General features: G+C 36.7%; 1 protein-coding gene across 2 annotated transcripts in view; it reads right to left on the bottom strand.

Annotated features, from left to right (window-relative positions):
• The window catches only part of LOC150090710 (leucine-rich repeat flightless-interacting protein 2-like), a 195,059-nt gene that overhangs the window by 19,079 nt on the left and 156,412 nt on the right, over positions 1-19,568 (bottom strand). For both annotated transcript variants that reach the window (XM_090379575.1, XM_090379566.1), the window contains exon 11: positions 8,612-8,691. In XM_090379575.1, coding sequence (XP_090235701.1) covers positions 8,612-8,691 — 80 coding nt within the window. The remainder of the gene's footprint in view (positions 1-8,611; positions 8,692-19,568) is intronic.

Here is a 19,568-nt window from a genome sequence, read left to right as displayed (position 1 = left end):
TATCAGATTAAAAAGTTCAGAAATATCCATGGATGTACTCTCAAAAACCAGTTCTCAGAGCCATCCTAATCTCACTCCATAATATATCTCTGTACCCAAACTCTATCAGGTTTGCCATGCAACAACCTCCCATTGGCTACACCCTACCAATCCCAACCTATATAAACAGTCAACTCACTCCTTCCACCCCAGTCTTCCCCAAGAGATGCCACGTCTGGATCAACATTAACAGTTAAGTCCTTCTAACTAATTCTGAGAGTAACTCTAGTGAGTTTCATAAACTATATTTATTAATTTATGAGTTAATTAAATTATTCGCAAAAGTGTAATAATTATACAGCCATTATACATGTAAAGGACTAGACCATAATTAGAATACATCATAAATAATCAAATATCATTATCAAATTGAAAACTTGTAGGACCATTCCTCAAACAATATTCTATCTCCCAAGGCCTGAAGATGGGAAATAATGAGTTCCTGAAACGTAGCCATAAATAGTTTAAGTGTTTGGCAATGGGGGTGGTTCAATTCCTTTAAAATTGTATCATTTCGATAATAAATCAATTAATCTACCATGTGATATAATAGTGTAGTGTCTAACAATTCAATTACATAATAATGAACAATCACTTAGAGCCCCCCTTTCCAACCAACTATTCCATCTCATTTATCAACAACATTTTCATTAACCACTGTATTTCTTTTCAGAAAATAGATCCAATATTTACTTTATCTCATCCATATAAATATTACTAAAAAGAAACTGTGATTACACCACTTGTCACTCATTTTGGTCTGTGTTAATTGTTGGAGGGTGGAAAAATTCTTGAAAGCATCTTCAAATGGTAGTTAGCCAATCTCAAGGAGAGAGGAACTAGTCTCTCCACAAGTTATTCCAGGATTTTTAGCCCTCTCAACATGAAAACTGTCCAAGGAACAGATAAAATAGATTGGTATGACATGGATGCTGATATGTCATAAAATCAAAAAGAGCAGTAATGTAAAATGCACCAAAAGTGAGCTACCACTTGCACATCAAAATATTCTGAAATAAACAAAATGAAATTTTCCTTGCTGGCTTCTTCATTATTCTTTTGATGCTGCTTATCTTGATTTTTAATAAATCTACCTACTTGTAATGAAAGATGATATATTTCACTGCATATAGAAAAAATGTTTGTAAGAATATTTTTTGAGTTCAAATTTACTGCATGTGGTGATCCTCTGTGGAACTCTACTATAGCGTGTACCTTGGAAAAACATACAAAAAGGAATAAGTGAACCATTTAAAATTGGATACAAAAAAATTAATATTATTAAAATAAAATAAAATAGGTATTACTAAAGGCTGGAGATGTAACTCATGGCTTTTTACATCTCAATACATGAAGTTTCAATATATGAACAGCTCATAAACAAGCATAATTAAATACAATTGGGCCGTAATGCATTGCTAAGGCCCTCAAAGGTTCCAAAATACTATGACAATTTTTTTGATTAAATCACAGCTGAAAGTAAAGAAAGGAAATAAAAATGAAAAATAATAAAAAAGAAGAAAGTATTTTCACACACACACACACACTCTCTCTCTCTCTCTCTCTCTCTCTCTCTCTCTCTCTCTCTCTCTCTCTCTAATGATAAGAGAGAGAACTTTTCTCATATTTATTGAGTGAGAGATTTTGATATTAAATAAATGGAGTTACCTGCTTAATAAAAAAAAAAAAAAAAAAGAGAAACACTTCACTGCATGTAAAAAATTTAAACTTATTTCCAAAAATTAACAATCGCAAAAAACACATATACAAAACTCTATGTCAAGACCTCCTTTTTTTGAGAACCTCAACTGTAGTAGGAATAAAATGAAGACCAAAAACTGTTAAGCTGCTTACATCCCTTAATTTTAGCCAAAAGTTGTGCTAATCATTGCAAGATACAGACCACAAAATTATAAAACGAGAAATGACAGTTCAACCCGACAACCATAGATTAACCTAAAATACTATCATCAAGTCAGATTTCTCAGCTCCTGTGGTGACTATATTACAACCACATTGGCCAAGCCCTGGTTATAGTTTACTGTGAGTTAAAGAGACATAACTATATGGGATAAGCTGGTAGGCTCCATATTCTAGTATCATAATTGGAGTGGTGGTGGCTGTTTTCTTCTACACAAATTTTGCAGTGGTGTAATTTAGAATGCACAAAGGGCTATGTAAAACACAATTATGGATTGAGCCACTCTTTCTAGCTGAGTCATGTGGCGGGAGGCAGTTAAGTTTATATCTGATAAGTGTGTGGTACAAGTAAGTAGGGCATACTGACCAGCACTCAATGTTGTGGCTAAGGTTACTCAAGTATTGCTAAAGTCCAGAGTCAGACCTCAGAAATGGACACTCAGAGAGCATTATAGTACTCAGTCATAATTCTGGTTTAGATATGTTCAACTGTCAATTCCAAATCTCAGACCAAAGGTTACATTTTAAGGTGGTGTTCTGTGTATACTGAACCCAAACTGTGAGCTAAGAGCTGCTTCACCTGCTGTTTTTATATTTGGATCTGCTGTTTTTATACTTGTATAGCCTGATCTATGTGTCAACATAGTGTTACGTGCTCTAGGTTTAGACACAGTTGCTGGCTTTACTGGGAACCTTCATCCAAAGACGACAAGTGAACTAATACTTGAGAATAAGTCAGAATAGTTCAATAAGAAAGGGCTCCTGTAGAAATTGATGAATTTGAAGTGTTGGTCAAGACATCAAAGGCGGATATTATATTATGGGGATATCAGAGACGTGGTGTCACACAGATATTAGGAATGCAGAATTGGAATTTGTGGAGTACAATGTGTACAGAAGGATAGACAGGATAGGAAGGGAGGAAGTGTTATGCTGTTAATTAAGAAAAACAAAATTAAAAGAAGTGCATCCAGTTGATATAGATGAACAGTGCACTGTTGAGTCAGTTTGGTGTGACATAAGCACTGCGAAAGAAAAAATAAGAGTAGGAGTGTGTTATAAGCCTAATGACTCAAATGAGTACAATGAACAATTGTACAGAGAAATAAAGTGGGCTAGTAAATCAGAATGTTTTATAATTGGGGATTTTAACTTCCAAGATATTGACTGGAACTTGTGGGTTGGTCACTCGCACACTAGTAAGACTTTTGTGGATTTACTGAATGATTGTTTTCTGCAGCAGCATGTTCGAGAGGCAACAAGAGGGTAATACTCTTGATCTGGTTATCAGCAGTGATCATTTGTGTATTAAGAATTTGCAGATAAAGGAACCACTAGGTGGCAGTGATCACAGTGTACTGATGTGGGATTTACTTAAAGATATAATTACCTTTAAGTAAAGGAAAGGGATTTTGCTTCCATAAAGGTAACTATAGTGGTCTCAGACAGTTTTTAAATTCTGTACAGTGGGATCAACTGATGATATTATCAACAGCAAATTCTAAGTGGGAAGCATTCATACCTATTAAGAAATATTGTTCAAGGTTTAGACCTAAATGGTTATCAAATGAACTAATGAGACTCGTGACAGAGAAGAAAAATGCATGGGATGCATATAAATTATCAGGCGACGCAGAAGCCTATGGCAGATATAAGCTAGTCTGTAATCAAGTCACAAATGAGGTTAGGCAGGCAAAGGCAGATTATGAGAAATCTTTGGCAAAGGATGCTAAGAAAAACAGCAAGGATTTCTTTACTTATATAAACTCTAAAAGGAAAAGGATGAATCTGATTGGTCCACTTGGTTCGACCGTTGATGATCCTGCTCATATAGCAAACAAACTGAATGAGTATTTTGCATCTACATTCACACATGAGGTGTTATTAAGGTTTCAAAATGCCAGAAGGTTATCAAATTGTAGCAAGGTGCATAATGATTTTGTAATAACTGAGAGCAAAGTGGATGAGAAATTGTTGAAGTTAAACATAAGAAAGGCACCTGGGGTGGTTTCCATCCACCCCAGGTGCCTTTCTTATATCCAGTTATATTAAAGGAGGTGGCAAAGGAAGTAAGCAAACATTAAGCCATAATTATGAGAGCATCCATGGACTCAGGGGAGGTCCCCATGGACTGGAGGTGTGCAAATGTATCCCCAATTCACAAAGGAGGATCGAAGGGTGAAACGAGTAATTACAGACCAGTCAGCTTAACTTCTCTTCCGGGTAAAATAATGGAGTTACGGGATAAAGATGCATTGCAGGATCATCTAGACAAGACTGCAGCAATAATTCAGACACAGCATGGGTTTGTTAAGGGAAAGTCTTGTCTGACAAATTTGATTGGGTATTATTATGTGGTTACAAAGGAACTGGATGCAAAAAATAATTTTGATGTCATATACTTGGATTTCAGGAATGCTTTTGACACTGTTGCGCATGGAGGACTACTGTACAAATTGGAGAAGAATGGTATTAAGGATAAGTTGCCACAATGGATAAAAGGATGGTTGAGTGGGAGAAGACAGAGGGTGGTAATCAATGGGTGCTGCTCTTCGTGGACTAATGTTATTAGTGGAGTCCCACAGGGTTCGGTGTTGGGGCCACTGTTGTTTTGTATATTTATCAATGATATTGATGAAGGTATATCGGGCTTAGTGTCGAAGTTTGCAGATGATACAAAGGTTGGCAGGGTTGTTAATGACAGTAATGGCAGTGTGTTGCTGCAACAGGTTCTAGAAAATTTGGGCAGATGGGCTGAGAAGTGCCAACTGAAGTTTAACCTTGACAAATGCAAAGTATTGCATATGGGTAAAAGTAACCCCAGAAAAACGTACCAACTGTGCGGTACTACACTTAAGGTGGTAAAAAATGAAAAAGACCTGGGAGTAATTGTGCAGTCCGATATGAAGTTTTCTGAGCAATGCAGACAGGCTGCCAGGGCAGATCATGCAGTTTTGTCAATGATATATAGGAATTTTGCTAGCAGAGACAAGGAGGTGATTATCCCTTTGTATAAGGCAATTGTCAGGCCACCTTGAGTACTGTAGACAGGTCTGGAGGCCTCATTTAGGAAAGATGTAGAGTTGCTAGAGTACAGAGAAGGGCAACAAGATTGGTGAGAGGAACAAAGGAGTGCGCTTATGAAGAAAGGCTTAAGTTCTGCAAATTGCAATGGATGGAGACTAGGCACCTGCGTGGTGATCTGTTTGAGGTGTATCTGGCCTTGAATGGCCTGAGCACACTGAATTCTGATCGGATTCTTCCACTTGTTCAGATTACGAACCTAAGGGGGCATAAATTCAAATTAAGGAAAGATAAATGTAGAATTGATGTGCGGAAATTTGCCTTTAGCCAGCGGGTAGTTAATTGCTGGAACAATCTTCCTTCTGTCGTTGTGGAAGTTGATAGGTTAAATAAATTTAAGGAGGAACTGGACAAACATTTAGAGGGAATGGTTGTGTAAATTTTTTTTTTTTCGGCTGCTGCTGCATAAGCTCATACACTTGCTTTCTTGCATCACATGTCACTACTACTACTAATAATAATAATTGCCATATTCCAGTCATCTAAGTAATCTGTAATGAAGAAGTTGTACTTCTGGAAGGTGGGGGGGGGAAACACAAAAATAAAAAAACTACACTCAAAATACAGGATTTGAAAGAACAGTAAAATGTGAGGTGTGAATAGTGTATCTCTGCCTTTATGGTGTTGTTTATTCAGTTGCTACACGCGCGCAGCTTTGTTTATATGTATCAAGCATGCGTCCTCATTTTGTAATTGTGCTTTATTCCCTAAAAATGAGTAAAATACTTAAAAGGTGTGAAAAGGAAGAATCCTGGTGAAGACACTATAGATTCAGAGAGTAAAAGAAAAGAAATATCGATAAACAGAGGCGAACTGGGTCAAAAATTCTTACCTGGGAAAATTTGTAGTGGCCTCATACTAGCGTTTATGGCCAAAATCACACCGGCCTCCAGCACACCGGGGTTTCCCCGGTAATTCTTATGGCCAGTCCACCTCTCTCAATAGAGAAAAAATATGAAATTGTGAAACACTTTGAGTGAAATGAAAGACAATGTGATATTGCACATGCTACAAGCCTAAATGAGGCAACGCCGAGAATTACAAAGAATGCAGAGAAAATAAAAAATTTTTATAGCAGGAACAACTCAATGTGTAATTAAAATCCACTAGATCAAGACACAAAGAACTGGAAGAGATGGAATGGCTGTCATCTGTTTGGATTGAAAAATCAAACAAAAAACAAGTTTGCTTACGATAGAAGCAAAAGCATTAGCAATATTTTATTATGTAATAGTCATAATAAAATACGTAAGTATTTTATTACGATTATTTATTGTGTTTGGTAATGTTTTGGTTACAAATGCGTGTTCAACCTTGGGTGGTCGGCACCTAACCCTATTTTTCCCACAGGGCCTGTTGTTTATATTGCACGATTTTGCATTGCATGAGGGTTTCTAGGACTACAACTATCGTGCTATACGAGGACTGTCTGTACAAGCTGCGAATTTAGAAGTCCTTGCAATAACTCTTCACAGACCTTTGCAGCTAAACCTACAGATTTTATATAATTTTCAGATTTACCCGAATAGATCTTTCTTGATCAGGTATATCCTTCAGTGGAATATAACTTGAACAGCTTGATTCCATATCTGTGTGCTTTATTTGGGTATATATTGTCGGAATATCGGCCTGTCCCTCCAAAGAAAAAGAGTTTCGTCAATGACGAAATCTTGGTTGGGGAAAAATATTTTTTGATATTTCAGCTGCAAAACATCTATCAGGTGTTGTATCTTACTGAGCCTGTCCCTTGGAATAGCAGTTTCATTGGCTGAAAAGTGAATGAAGCACAACAATTCAAATCTGTTCTGAGACATAATTTTTGTTACTAAGTTATTCTTAAAGATAGGTTTGGTTGACCAGTAAGATGCAATACTCCCCAATCTAACTAGTCCCATCCACATAAGAAGCCTGAAAAACTTTCTTATCTCATCAGCAGTTGTTGGAACCCACTTTTTTAGATGACTGCCGTGAAGCTTGGGTACTCTGAATTTTCTATTCGGCATATCTGTTTGCTTCTGTTACAATAAGATTTATTACTTCTTCATCAAAAAATAATGAAAATGCCTCAAGATGAGTAATGTTTCTTGATACGTCTATTTGCAGTCTCAATTTGCCTGTAAAATAAAATCTTTTTTGGCATCCTTCATATTCAGTCGCTTCAATCTCAGGTTCCTTGGTCTTTTCAAATTGCTCATCAGTGTTTTCTTCTGCCATCCAGTCTTGAAATACTTCTTCAAGATTTTCCGGTATTTCGGTATCTCCTTCTTCATTCGAAGAAATAGCCCAGTCAGGATCTTTTACCGAATCAACAGAGTCGATATCTTCATCTTCAGAACTACTACTACTAAGATTTTAAGCGATTTCTCTCAGTTCCTCTTCTTTTAGCCATTGCTTTTTAGATTTTTTTTCTTTTTTTACAATACACTTGTACAAACTTGCGAGCGGGATTGCCATTGGTTGGCTGGGACTGTTTTAACTAATAAATATCAATGTACAAACTTGCGGAAAACACAACACATTAATAATGGGGATAATACAGTACCCTAACGAACTTGTTTTCACAAAATCTCTAACAATACTGACAAACTCATTGTGACATTCGAGTTTATTGTATGTATGCTGTAATAGCGTCACACGTGGCCAACATGGCTTCTCGAGAAATAAAGTAACCTACTGAGCCACATCGGCCATATATAAGCGATACAAAAAAAAGTCTCTTTTTTTGATATTTTAAGGGAAAAAAATGGCATAACACTGCAATTACAATATTTATTTTAGAATTACTAATCAAATTATTTACTAAATATTTTTTGGCCCTGGGGAATTTTTTTTCTTAAACTAGCTTGGCAGTCAACGTTGTTAAAAGACCATCAGCATCAACTTTATTTAGGACACAATCTCAAACTGAGAATCACTGCTTTGTTTTATCCGAGAAAGATCTTTGATTACCATGTACTCAGAAACAGGAAGCTATTCAAGTTAAGGATTGGCTGGCAACTGATGTTTCGTGCTCCATCCAAACTAACTTTGTCAGGTGGATTGAGGGAGTTCCAAAAAATATATCTAGGCTGTTGATAGCTGTAACATATTACACGGGAAGCCTGTGCAATTCTTCTAAAGCCACAATTTTTAAACTGTTTTCAGATAAAGGCTGTGAAGATTGGTTACATAGCACATCAGCTGTCAAAGATGCCAGCACTACCATAATGTTCAGCAGTTGTTGAACATTATGCAATAATGCACAGCTGCTCTGCAAAATCAGAACTATCTTGAAGATTTACACTTAGCTCTCTCTTTTGAACTTTCCTCAAATAATTATCATTGACTTTGTATCCTCTACTTCCTTAGCTTTGGTGAAGGCTGTATAAGTTGTCAGGATTTATGACAGATGCAATTAAAACCACACCATGCTTTCACGAACACTCGTTTCACTTTCATGCAATCATTACAAATAAATTCAGAAAATAGCAAGCAGTTGCATTCTTCAGATATTCACAACCTAAAAACATACAATAAAATTAACATATAATTTAAATTATATTAGAGAGAGATATAAACAGTAACTTACATTGCTCTGCAGAGTAGTTATCTCTTGTTCTGCCTTCTTTAATTTAAACTTATAGTCACTAATTTGCTTATTTGCTTCTCCTAAATGAAATGAAAAATAGAAGAAAAAAATCAATCAACTTTACATTCAGTCCTTAATTTATAATAATATTATATAATAAGAAAAAGCACAGCAACAGATTACTTATTTGAATGTGGAAACATTAAAAACCATTTTTAACTTCAGAAGTAAGGATCCACCTAGGATTGAAATCTAATGTAGATTTTTTTTCTCTCCTTTTAATTTCTGTTAAATTGGAAAATTTTAAACTTGTTTATGTTATTTGTAAATATAATAGATTTGTTATACAGACTTTATCATATGATATGCACACAAGTAGAGTAGAATCCAGTTATTTGAAACAATTGAGAATGAAGATATTTCAGATAGTTGATTTTTTTGGATAATCTATTTTAAATGTAATCTATCTAGATTATAAACAATAAGCAGGAAAATATCTAATGGGAGAAAATTACAGTAATTAGCATTTACAATTTACACATCATGTACTGTATGTGCTTACAGGTTTAAAATAATTACCAACATTTTGTTACTTGAATGATGTCAGCCACTTTTTCCACTGCAAGATTTGATACTTTTGTCAAACACATCAACTTGTTCACATTCAATTCTCCTTACGATTTGGCCCATACAGGACAATTTGAAGAGTAGTAATCACTTCACTGGCTTTTGATTTCAGTGGTACATATTCACCATAGTCATCCTTCTTCTCTTCATTTTCAATTCCAGTCTGATCTGGATTAGTATTTAATGATGAATCTCTTTTCTCATCCCTCAAAAGGTGCTAACTTGGATTGTTACAAAAAACAATCTAAACATAATGTGTAGTTCATGCTTTATCTACATTGCTTAAAATGGCCAAAGAATTTGTAATAGCATTCACTGAGCTGTACAGAGAAAATCTGTTTATGGAAAGTTAAACTGAGGAAACTATTTAAATAACAATTTAAACAATGAGGTATACCAAAAAAACTAAGAACACTGACAGGTCAGTGAAAAAAACTAAACAGCCTGTATAATTATCCATAAAATTGCTATACCAGCAGCCATGCTGATGTCACACACAAAAATTCTGTTTCAAAAAAATGTCTACAAATTGACTATTATATAATACTATGCAATGGTGAATTCTGATTTTTAAAAATTTTTAAACAATGTTTTTATACATCATATTAGTGTGGGTGTTATTATACAAAAGTAATTGAATGAAATTTACTCTTATTTGCTTCAATTATGTACAGGTAGTTCTCAATTTTACGAGTTAATTCGTTCCTAGCACGCACTCCCATAAAGCGGGAATTTATTTCCCATAGAATAATGTTAAAAATAGTAGTTACATTATCAACAATGAAATTAGTTAGCTAATTAGTTTGTTTAAACAATGATTGATTTATCCAAAGAAATGAAAACGTAGCCTGTAAAATCAAGCAAATTATAATAATAGAGAAATTATTTATGACTTACAAATGTTAAAGAATGTTTATTCTACATCATCATCATCGACTAAATGCACACTCGTTTATCACTCATTATTGGCTTGCCACTCGGTTTGTTGCACAAGAAGTCATCTTCTTCAGAAATGCTTCAAGAGGTGTTTATTTCCAAGATAATCTTCCCTTTTCTTTATAAATTTCAACAGCATGCATAAGTATTTTTTAACGGAACGCACAAATTTCAACTAACACGATTTTCGCAGAGTAACAAGTTTACGAAGTTTGAAAATTTCAATAAAGGGCAAACACATTTCACCATAATAACGTAAAAAGCCACACAATTCCAGCTATCGGTATTTTCACAAATGCGATAACATCGAGTTTACTACCCGTTTATAATTGCTTGCAGTAACAGAAAAGCCCAATAAACCGGAAAGTGCAAATTGTTTTTATTGTTTTATGGTAGTGACCTCCAGAAAAGTGCTTTAGAAAAATATCACACAAGTCATTCAAAATTGGTTCTTATAACATATGATAATTAGCATTAGCATTAGGAAAGGCACATGATGCAAGAAAGCAAGCTTATATAGCATCAGCCAAAAAGAAAACACTTATTTCACCCATCCACTCTCCCCAAATGTTTGCCAAGTTCTGCCTTGAGTCTATTTAAACTATCAACTTCTACAATGACAGATGGAAGTTTGTTCCAGCAATCAACCACCCGCTGGCTAAAGGTAAACTTCCGCACATCTATCCTACAACAGTCTTTCCTCAATTTGAATTTATGCCCTCTCAGGCGATTATTCTGAGCAAGAGAAAAAAATCCCATCAGCATTGAGCAAGCTCAAATCATTCAAGTCTTTATACACCTTAATCAGATCACCTCGCAGTTGCCCAGTCTCCAGACATGTAATTTGCAAAAACTTAGGCCTTTCTTCGTAAGAGCACAACAACCTTTGTTCCATTCACTAATCTTGTTGCCTTTCTCTGTACTCGTTCCAACAGCTCTACATCTTTCTTAAAATGAGGCCTCCAGACCTGTATACAGTACTCAAGGTGTGGTCTGACCATTGCCCTATACAAGGGGATAATCACCTCCTTATCCCGGCTAAAAAAATTCCTGTATATCATTGACAAAACACCACAAGCTACTCTTGCAGACCGTCTGCATTGCTCAGAAAACTTCATATCTACCTGCACAATTACTCCCAGTTCCTTTTCATTCTCTACCACTGTCAGTGTGGTACCACAGAGTTGATACATTACCCTGGGATTACTGCTTCCCATATGTAGTACTTTACATTTGTCCATGTTAAAAACTTCATTCGCCACCTCTCAGCCCATCTGCTCAACTTTTCTAGATCCTGTTGCAGCAGTGTACTGTCATTAGTGTCATTAACAACCCCATCATCCTTCGTATCGTCTGCAAACTTGGACATTAAGCCTGATATATCATCATCAATATCATTTATAAATACAGAAAACAACAATGGACCCAACACTGAACCCTGAGGGACTCCACTAATAACATTAGTCCACAAAGAGCAGTGTCCATTGATTACCATTCTCTGTCTTCTCCCACTCAACCATCCCTTAATCCATAGCAGCAATTTGCCTCCAATGTCACACTGCTCCAATTTGGGCAGCAGTCTTCCATGTGCAACAGTATTAAAGGCTTTTCTAAAATCTAAATATATGATATCAAAATTTTTGCTTCCAGTTCCTTTGTGACTACATCATAGTATCCAATCAAATTAGTCAGACAAGACTTCCCCTTAACAAATCCATTCTGTGTCCGAGCTATAACTGAAGTCTTGTCTAGTCCTGCTATGCTTCTTTAACCAGTGCCTCTATTAATTTTCGTGGAACAGAAGTTAAACTAACAGGTCTGTAGTTACCTGCATCTCCTTTTGATCCTCATTTGTGGATTGGGGTCACATTTGCACATCTCCAGTCCATGGGTACCTCCCTTGAGTCCAGGGAAGCTCTCATAATTATGTCTAAGGGTTTGCTTTCTTGCTTTAATGCCTCCTTTAATATAACTGGATAGATTCAATCCACCCCAGGTGCCTTTCTTGTGTTTATCTTCAACAACTTCTCCTCCACTTTACTCTCAGTTATTACAAGATTATCTAGGCTATGTATATATATTAAGTGCAATAACATCATTAATACACAGCCATTTCTGAATAAAAAGAATATTTATAAGGCAGCATCGTTTTAAGTTATATCTCATATTTTGAATACCTTCACAACGAGTTGCCATGATATTGCACTACTTCGAATAAGTAACGCTTCACCTTAGAAAAGCAAAAAAGTAGAGGGAAAGTAATAGTAGGAGTGGAAGAGGAAAAGAAACGGTGTAGAAGAATGAAAGGGACAGTAACTCCACCTCACACCACTCAGAAACTCCTCAAATAGGCAACGCTTCCCCAGTGGGGAAGACTGTTGTTACCTATTCTTGGAAACTCCAGACATCAGGAGAAGAGTAATGTTACTTATTCTCAGATAGGTACCACCACCACCACTCAGACGGCACCGTTTTAGGGCTATTTTGTATATGTGTGGGATAATAACTCGACTATCCACTTGTCCCTATTAGACTTAGAAAAGCAAAAAAGTAGAGGGAAAGTAATAGTAGGAGTGGAAGAGGAAAAGAAACAGTGCAGAAGAATGAAAGGGACAGTAACTCCTTCAACTCACACCACTCAAAAACTCCTCAAATAGGCAACGCTTCTCCAGTAGGGAAGACTGTTGTTATCTATTCTTGGAAACTCTGGACATCATCAGGCACCCCCTATTGCCGTTTCAGGGCTATTTGGCCCTTCTTCAGTGGGTGGGTAGGTACCCAAGTGATGCAATGATGGCAAAACAGTTATGAACTATAACTCCACAATATGAGAGATGCCTGATGGTATATGATGTATTTAGACTATGATGCATTTAGGGCTAAAGCCTCAAGCTGCGAGCAAATTTAGACTAGGTATATATTAAGTGCAATTAGCATCATTAATACACAGCCATTTCTGAATAAAAAGAATATTTATAAGGCGGCATCGTTTTAAGTTATATCTCATATTGTGAATACCTTCACAACGAGTTGACATGATATTGCACTACTTCGAATAAGTAATGCTTCACCTAAGGAGAAGACTAATGTTACTTATTCTCAGATAGGTATCACGACCCAGACGGCACTGTTTCAGGGATATTTGGCCCTTCTTCGGTGAATGGGTAGATACCCAAGTGATGCAATGATGTCAAAACAGTTATGAAGTATAATTCCACAATATGAGAGATGCCTTTTAAATATTCTGTTTATTCAGAAATGGCTGTGTATTAATGATGCTATTGCACTTAATATATACCTAGTCTAAATTTGCTCGCAGCTTGAAGCTTGAGCCCTAAATACATCTCAGTCTAAATACATCATATACCATCAGGCATCTCTCATATTGTGGAGTTATACTTCATAACTGTTTTGCCATCACTGCATCACTTGGGTACCTACCACCCAACGAATAGACCTGAAACGGCACCAGCCTGATGACGTCCGGAGTTTCCAAGAATAGGTAACAACAGTCTTCCCCAGTGGGGAAGCGTTGCCTATTCGAGGAGTTTGAGTTTTTGAGTGGTGTGAGTTGAAGGCGTTACTGTCCTTTTCATTCTTCTACACCGTTTATTTTCCTCTTCCACTCCTACTATTACTTTCCCTCTACCTTTTTGCTTTTCTAAGTCTAATAGGGACAAGTGGATAGTCGAGTTATTATCCCACACAAATACAAATTAGCCTGGAAATAGTGCCGTCTGGGTGGTGGTACCTATCTGAGAATAAGTAACATTAGTCTTCTCCTTTGGTGAAGCGTTACTTATTCGAAGTAGTGCAATATCATGGCAACTCGTTGTGAAGGTATTCACAATATGAGATATAACTTAAAACGATGCCGTCTTATAAATATTCTGTTTATTCAGAAATGGCTGTGTATTAATGATGCTATTGCACTTAATATATACATAGTCTAAATTTGGTCGCAGCTTGAGGCTTTAGCCCTAAATGCATCTAAGATTATTTAGCATACTGTCAGAGTTGAATACACCTCTGGCATTCCCCTCGCTGAATAACTCCTCATGTGTGCATGTCAATGCAAAATATTCATTTAGTTTGTTAGCTACCTGAGCAGGATCATTAACAGTTGAACCATCAATATCAAGTGGACCTATCTGATTCATCCCCTTCCTTCTAGAGTTTACATAAGTAAAGAACTCTTTGCTGTTTTTCTTTGCATCCCTTACCAAAGATTTCTCGTAATCTGCCTTCGCCTGCCTAACCTCCTTTGTAACTTGGTTACAGACCAACTTATTATCTATCATAGGCTTCTGTGTCACATGTTAATTTATATGTACAAATTTTTGTATACCATGCATTTTTCTTCTCTGTCACATGTCTAATTAGTTCATCTGACATCTATTTAGGCCTAAATCTTGAACAATATTTCTTTGTTGGTATGAAAAGCCTAGTAGCTTCCAAGATTAATTCTTTCAATGCTTTCCATTTTGAACTTGCTGTTGGTAACATCATCAGATGGTTCCACCGTATGGAATTTAAATACTGTCTCTGACCACCGTAGTCACCTTTACGAAAGCCAAAACCCTTCCCTTTACCCTTGATGGTAGTTACCTCTGAGTAAATCCCACTTCAGCACACTGTGATCACTGCCACCTTGTGGTTCCTTTATCTGCAGATTCTTGATGCCTGAAGAATCATTACTGATAATCAGATCAAGAGTATTACTCCCTCCAGTTACCTCCCAAACATGCTGCTGTAGAAAACAATCATCGAATAAATCCACAAGAGCCTTGCTAGTGTGTGAGTGACCAACCCACAAATTCCAGTCAATATTCGGGAAATTAAAATCCCCCATTATAAGATACTCTCATTTACTGGCCCACTCTCTTTCTCTGCACAACTGCTCATTATACTCATCAGATTCATTAGGCCTATAACACACACACCTACTCTCATTTTTTCTCTCCCAGTGCTTATGTCACACCAAACAGACTCAACATTGCATTGCCCACCAAAATCAATTGGATGCACTTCCTTAGATTTTATGTGTTTCTTAACTAACAGCATAACCCCTCCTCCCTTCTTGTCCTGTCCTGTCTATCCTTTCTGTACACATTGTACTCCCCAAATTCCAGTTCGGATAAAACGATAATGATAAAAGTGTAGTGCATTTAATGATTTGAATTGGTAACTAATACAATTTACATCATAAAAATGACCTTTTAGAGTTATATAGCGAAAATTTGAACTTCCGAGGTTGTGGAATGAATTACCAAAAAACAATGTGTTATTGGGTTCACATTACGGTATACGATGGTAACAGATTAATATCGTAAAGTGGAGTACACTGTATTGTATAACTATGCGCATGGTTTGAAATGCGGTATTTATGAATGTTTAACATTCATTTTTTTGCAATTAATGTTCATATTTTCGATTTTGTTGATACTTGATACTTGAAAAAAAAAAAACTCGTAAACCCAGGAACTCGTAAGGTGAGAACTGCTTGTATTACGTAAGTGGAACCTGGTTTTATTATATTCATATTATAGTTTTGTTTCTTACAGTTGAATATTAAACAAACCACTCTTCTTTCAGTAAAATCTGGGAAAATTTAAAAATTGAAATATTTGATAATTAATATTTCAGATAACTGGAATTTTCTTGTATACTTGTTTTGAACTATGGTGCAGCACAAAATGAATGATTAATTATATGTTGTTATTAGAATTCTAGGCATAAAATTTCTTTCACTTGCATTCAAAAATATAAATGATGTTTATTACACTACATAAGCTGAAGTTTTAATGCTGTTAGATCTGGTACAATGGCATTCCTGTTGACATTGTGATAGCATAGAGGTAATTACATGTTACCACCATTGGCACTAGAATGAAAATTAAAAGGTAAAATATGAAAGCTAGGAGTAACAATTAAATTTGTGGTAAGCTAGTTAAAAACCACCAAAGATGAATGTTTAATGTTAAACTTGTCTATACGTGACGCTTACATTTCTTAATGACTACTTCTGGAAGTTGGACATTTTTGTAGTCAAATTACCTGAAGAACCCTCTGCACCCCTATTAAAATTTGCAGATAAGCTTCTTTGCCTAGGTGGCATTCAAAATATACTGTAATCTCAAATGCACCCAATTAATGTAGTGCAGAAGTTATTTTTCATACCTTTTAACTTTAATAAACTTTACTTATCAGAATGTTTTATAATGGGGGATTTTAACTTCCAAGATATTGACTGGAACTTGTGCTTGGTCACTCACACACTAGTAAGACTTTTGTGTATTTATTGGATGATTGTTTTCTGCAGCAGCATGTTCGAGAGGCAACCAGAGAGGGTAATATTCTTGAGCTGGTTATCAGGAGTGATCATTCGTGTATTAAAAATTTGCAGATAAAGGAACCAATAGGTGGCAGATCACAGTGTACTGATGTGGGATTTACTTAAAGATATAATTACCATCAGTGGTAAAGGAAAGTATTTTTGCTTCCATAAAGGTAACTATAGTGGTCTCCGACAGTTTTTAAATTCTGTACAATGAGATCAACTGATGATGTTACCAACAGCAAATTCTAAGTGGGAAGCATTCAAGTAATTAATCGTGGAAGCTACTAAAAGTTTCACACATATTAAGAAATATTGTTTAAGGTTCGGGCCTAAATGGTTATCAAATGAACTAATGAGACTCTTGACAGAGAAGAAAAATGCATGAGATGCATATAAATTATCAGGCGACACAGAAGCCTATGGCAGATATAAGCTAGTCTGTAATCTAGTCACAAAGGAGGTTAGGCAGGCATTATGAGAAATCTTTGCCAGGGAAGGCTAAGAAAAACAGCAAGGATTTCTTTACTTATATAAACTCTAAAAGGAAAAGGATGAATCTGATTGGTCCACTTGATATCAATGGTTCGACTGTTGATGATCCTGCTCAGACAGCAAACAAACCGAATGAGTATTTTGCGTTGACATTCACACATGAGGTGTTATTAAGGTTTGAAAATGTACCAGGGTGCTTAATGATTTTGTAATAACTGAGAACAAAGTGGAGGAAAAATTGTTGAAGTTAAACATAAGAAAGGCACCTGGGATGGATGGGATCCACCCCAGGTGCCTTTCTTATATCCAGTTATATTAAAGGAGGCAACAAAGGAAGTAAGCAAACATTAAGCCATAATTATGAGAGAATCTTTGGACTCAGGGGAGGTCCACACGGACTGGAGGTGTGCAAATGTATCTCTAATTCACAAAGGGGGATCGAAGGGTGACACGAGTAATTACAGACCAGTTAGTTTAACTTCTGTTCCAGGGACAATAATGGAGTCACTGGTTAAAGATGCATTGCAGGATCATCTAGACAAGACGGCAGCAATAATTCAGACACAGCATGGGTTTGTTAAGGGAAAGTCTTGTCTGACAAATTTGATTGGGTATTATTATGTGGTTACAAAGGAACTGGATGCAAAAAATAATTTTGATGTCATATACTTGGATTTCAGGAATGCTTTTGACACTATTGTGCATGGAGGACTACTGTACAAATTGGAGAAGAATGGTATTAAGGATAAGTTGCCACAATGGATAAAAGACAGAGGTTGGTAATCAATGGGTGCTGCTCTTCGTGGACTAATGTTATTAGTGGAGTCCTACAGGGTTCGGTGTTGGGACCACTGTTGTTTTGTATATTTATCAATGATATTGATGAAGGTATATCGGGCTTAGTGTCAAAGTTTGCAGATGATACAAAGGTTGGCAGGGTTGTTAATGACAGTAATGGCAGTGTGCTGCTGCACACAGGTTCTAGAAAATTTGGGCAGATGGGCTGAGAAGTGCCAATTGAAGTTTAACCTTGACAAATGCAAAGTATTGCATATGGGTAAAAGTAACCCCAGAGAAACGTACCAACTGTGTGGTACTACACTTAAAGTGGTAGAAAATGAAAAAGACCTGGGAGTAATTGTGCAGTCCGATATGAAGTTTTCTGAGCAATGCAGACAGGCTGCCAGGGCAGGTCATGCAGTTTTGTCAATGAAAAAAAGGAATTTTGCTAGCAGAGACAAGGAGGTGATTATCCCTTTGTAAAAGGCAATTGTCAGGCCACACCTTGAGTACTGTATACAGGTCTGGAGGCCTCATTTAGGAAAGATGTAGAGTTGCTAGAGTACAGAGAAGGGCAACAAGATTGGTGAGAGGAACAAAGAAGTGCACTTATGAAGAAAGGCTTAAGTTCTGCAAATTGCAATGGATGGAGACTAGGCACCTGCGTGGTGATCTGTTTGAGGTGTATCTGGCCTTGAATGGACTGAGCACACTGAATTCTGATGGGATTCTTCCACTTGTTCAGATTACGAACCTAAGGGGGCATAAATTAAAATTAAGGAAAGACAAATGTAGAATAGGTTTTTAATGACAGTAATGGCAGTGTGCTACTGCAACAGGATCCAGAAAATTTTGGGCAGATGGGCTGAGAAGTGGCAACTGAAATTTAACATTGACAAATGCAAAGTACTGCATATGGGTATAAGTAACCCCAGAGAAACATACCAACTGTGTGGTTCTACACTTACAGTAGTAGAAAATGAAAAAGACCTGGGAGTAATTGTGCAGTCAGATATGAAGTTTTCTGAGCAATGCAGACAGGCTGCCAGGGCAGGTCATAGGGTTTTGTCAATGATATATAGGAATTTTGCTAGCAGGGAAAAAGAGGCGATTGCCCCTCTGTATAAGGCAATGGTCATTCCCTTACCTTTCCGCATCCTCCATATTTGGTGGTGACGAGCTCGAACCCGGGTCTAATCAAGAAGAGTGTGCTACACACTGCTGCTCCTTCCCACCTGGCTACAGAGGCGCCTACAGGTCTGGAGGCCTCGTTTTAGGAAGGATGTAGATTTGCTTGAGCGTGTACAGAGAAGGGCAGCAAGACTGGTGAGGGGAATGAAGGGATCCTCTTACCAAGAGAGGCTTAAGTTCTACAAATTGCAAAGGCTGGAGTCTAGGCCCCTGCGCTGTGATCTGATTGAGGTGTATAAGGCCTTGAATGGGTTGAGCACACTGTATTCTGATGGGATTCTTCCACTTGTTCAGATTACGAACCTAAGGGGGCATAAATTCAAATTAAACAGAGCAAATGATGCCTATTACAATACTTCGTAGTTTCTTAAGAGTTGTCTATGGTGTATCTACACCGATATTATGTAGATTCAAATTAAGGAGATAGATGTAGAATAGCTGTGTGGAAATTTGCCTTTAGCCAGCGGGTATTTAATTGTTGGAACAAACTTCCATCTGTCGTTGTGGAAGTTGATAGGTTAAATAAATTTAAGGAGGAACTTGACAAACATTTAGAGGGAATGGTTGTGAATTTTTTTTTTTTTTTTTGGC

Source organism: Mastigoproctus giganteus, chromosome 1 (assembly GCF_048544385.1).
Source record: "Mastigoproctus giganteus isolate SK-2022 chromosome 1, ASM4854438v1, whole genome shotgun sequence".
In the NCBI taxonomy this organism is placed as follows: Eukaryota; Metazoa; Arthropoda; class Arachnida; order Uropygi; family Thelyphonidae; genus Mastigoproctus; species Mastigoproctus giganteus.
Note: the sequence above shows the minus strand (reverse complement) of the source record. Positions and strands in the feature narration are given on the sequence as shown.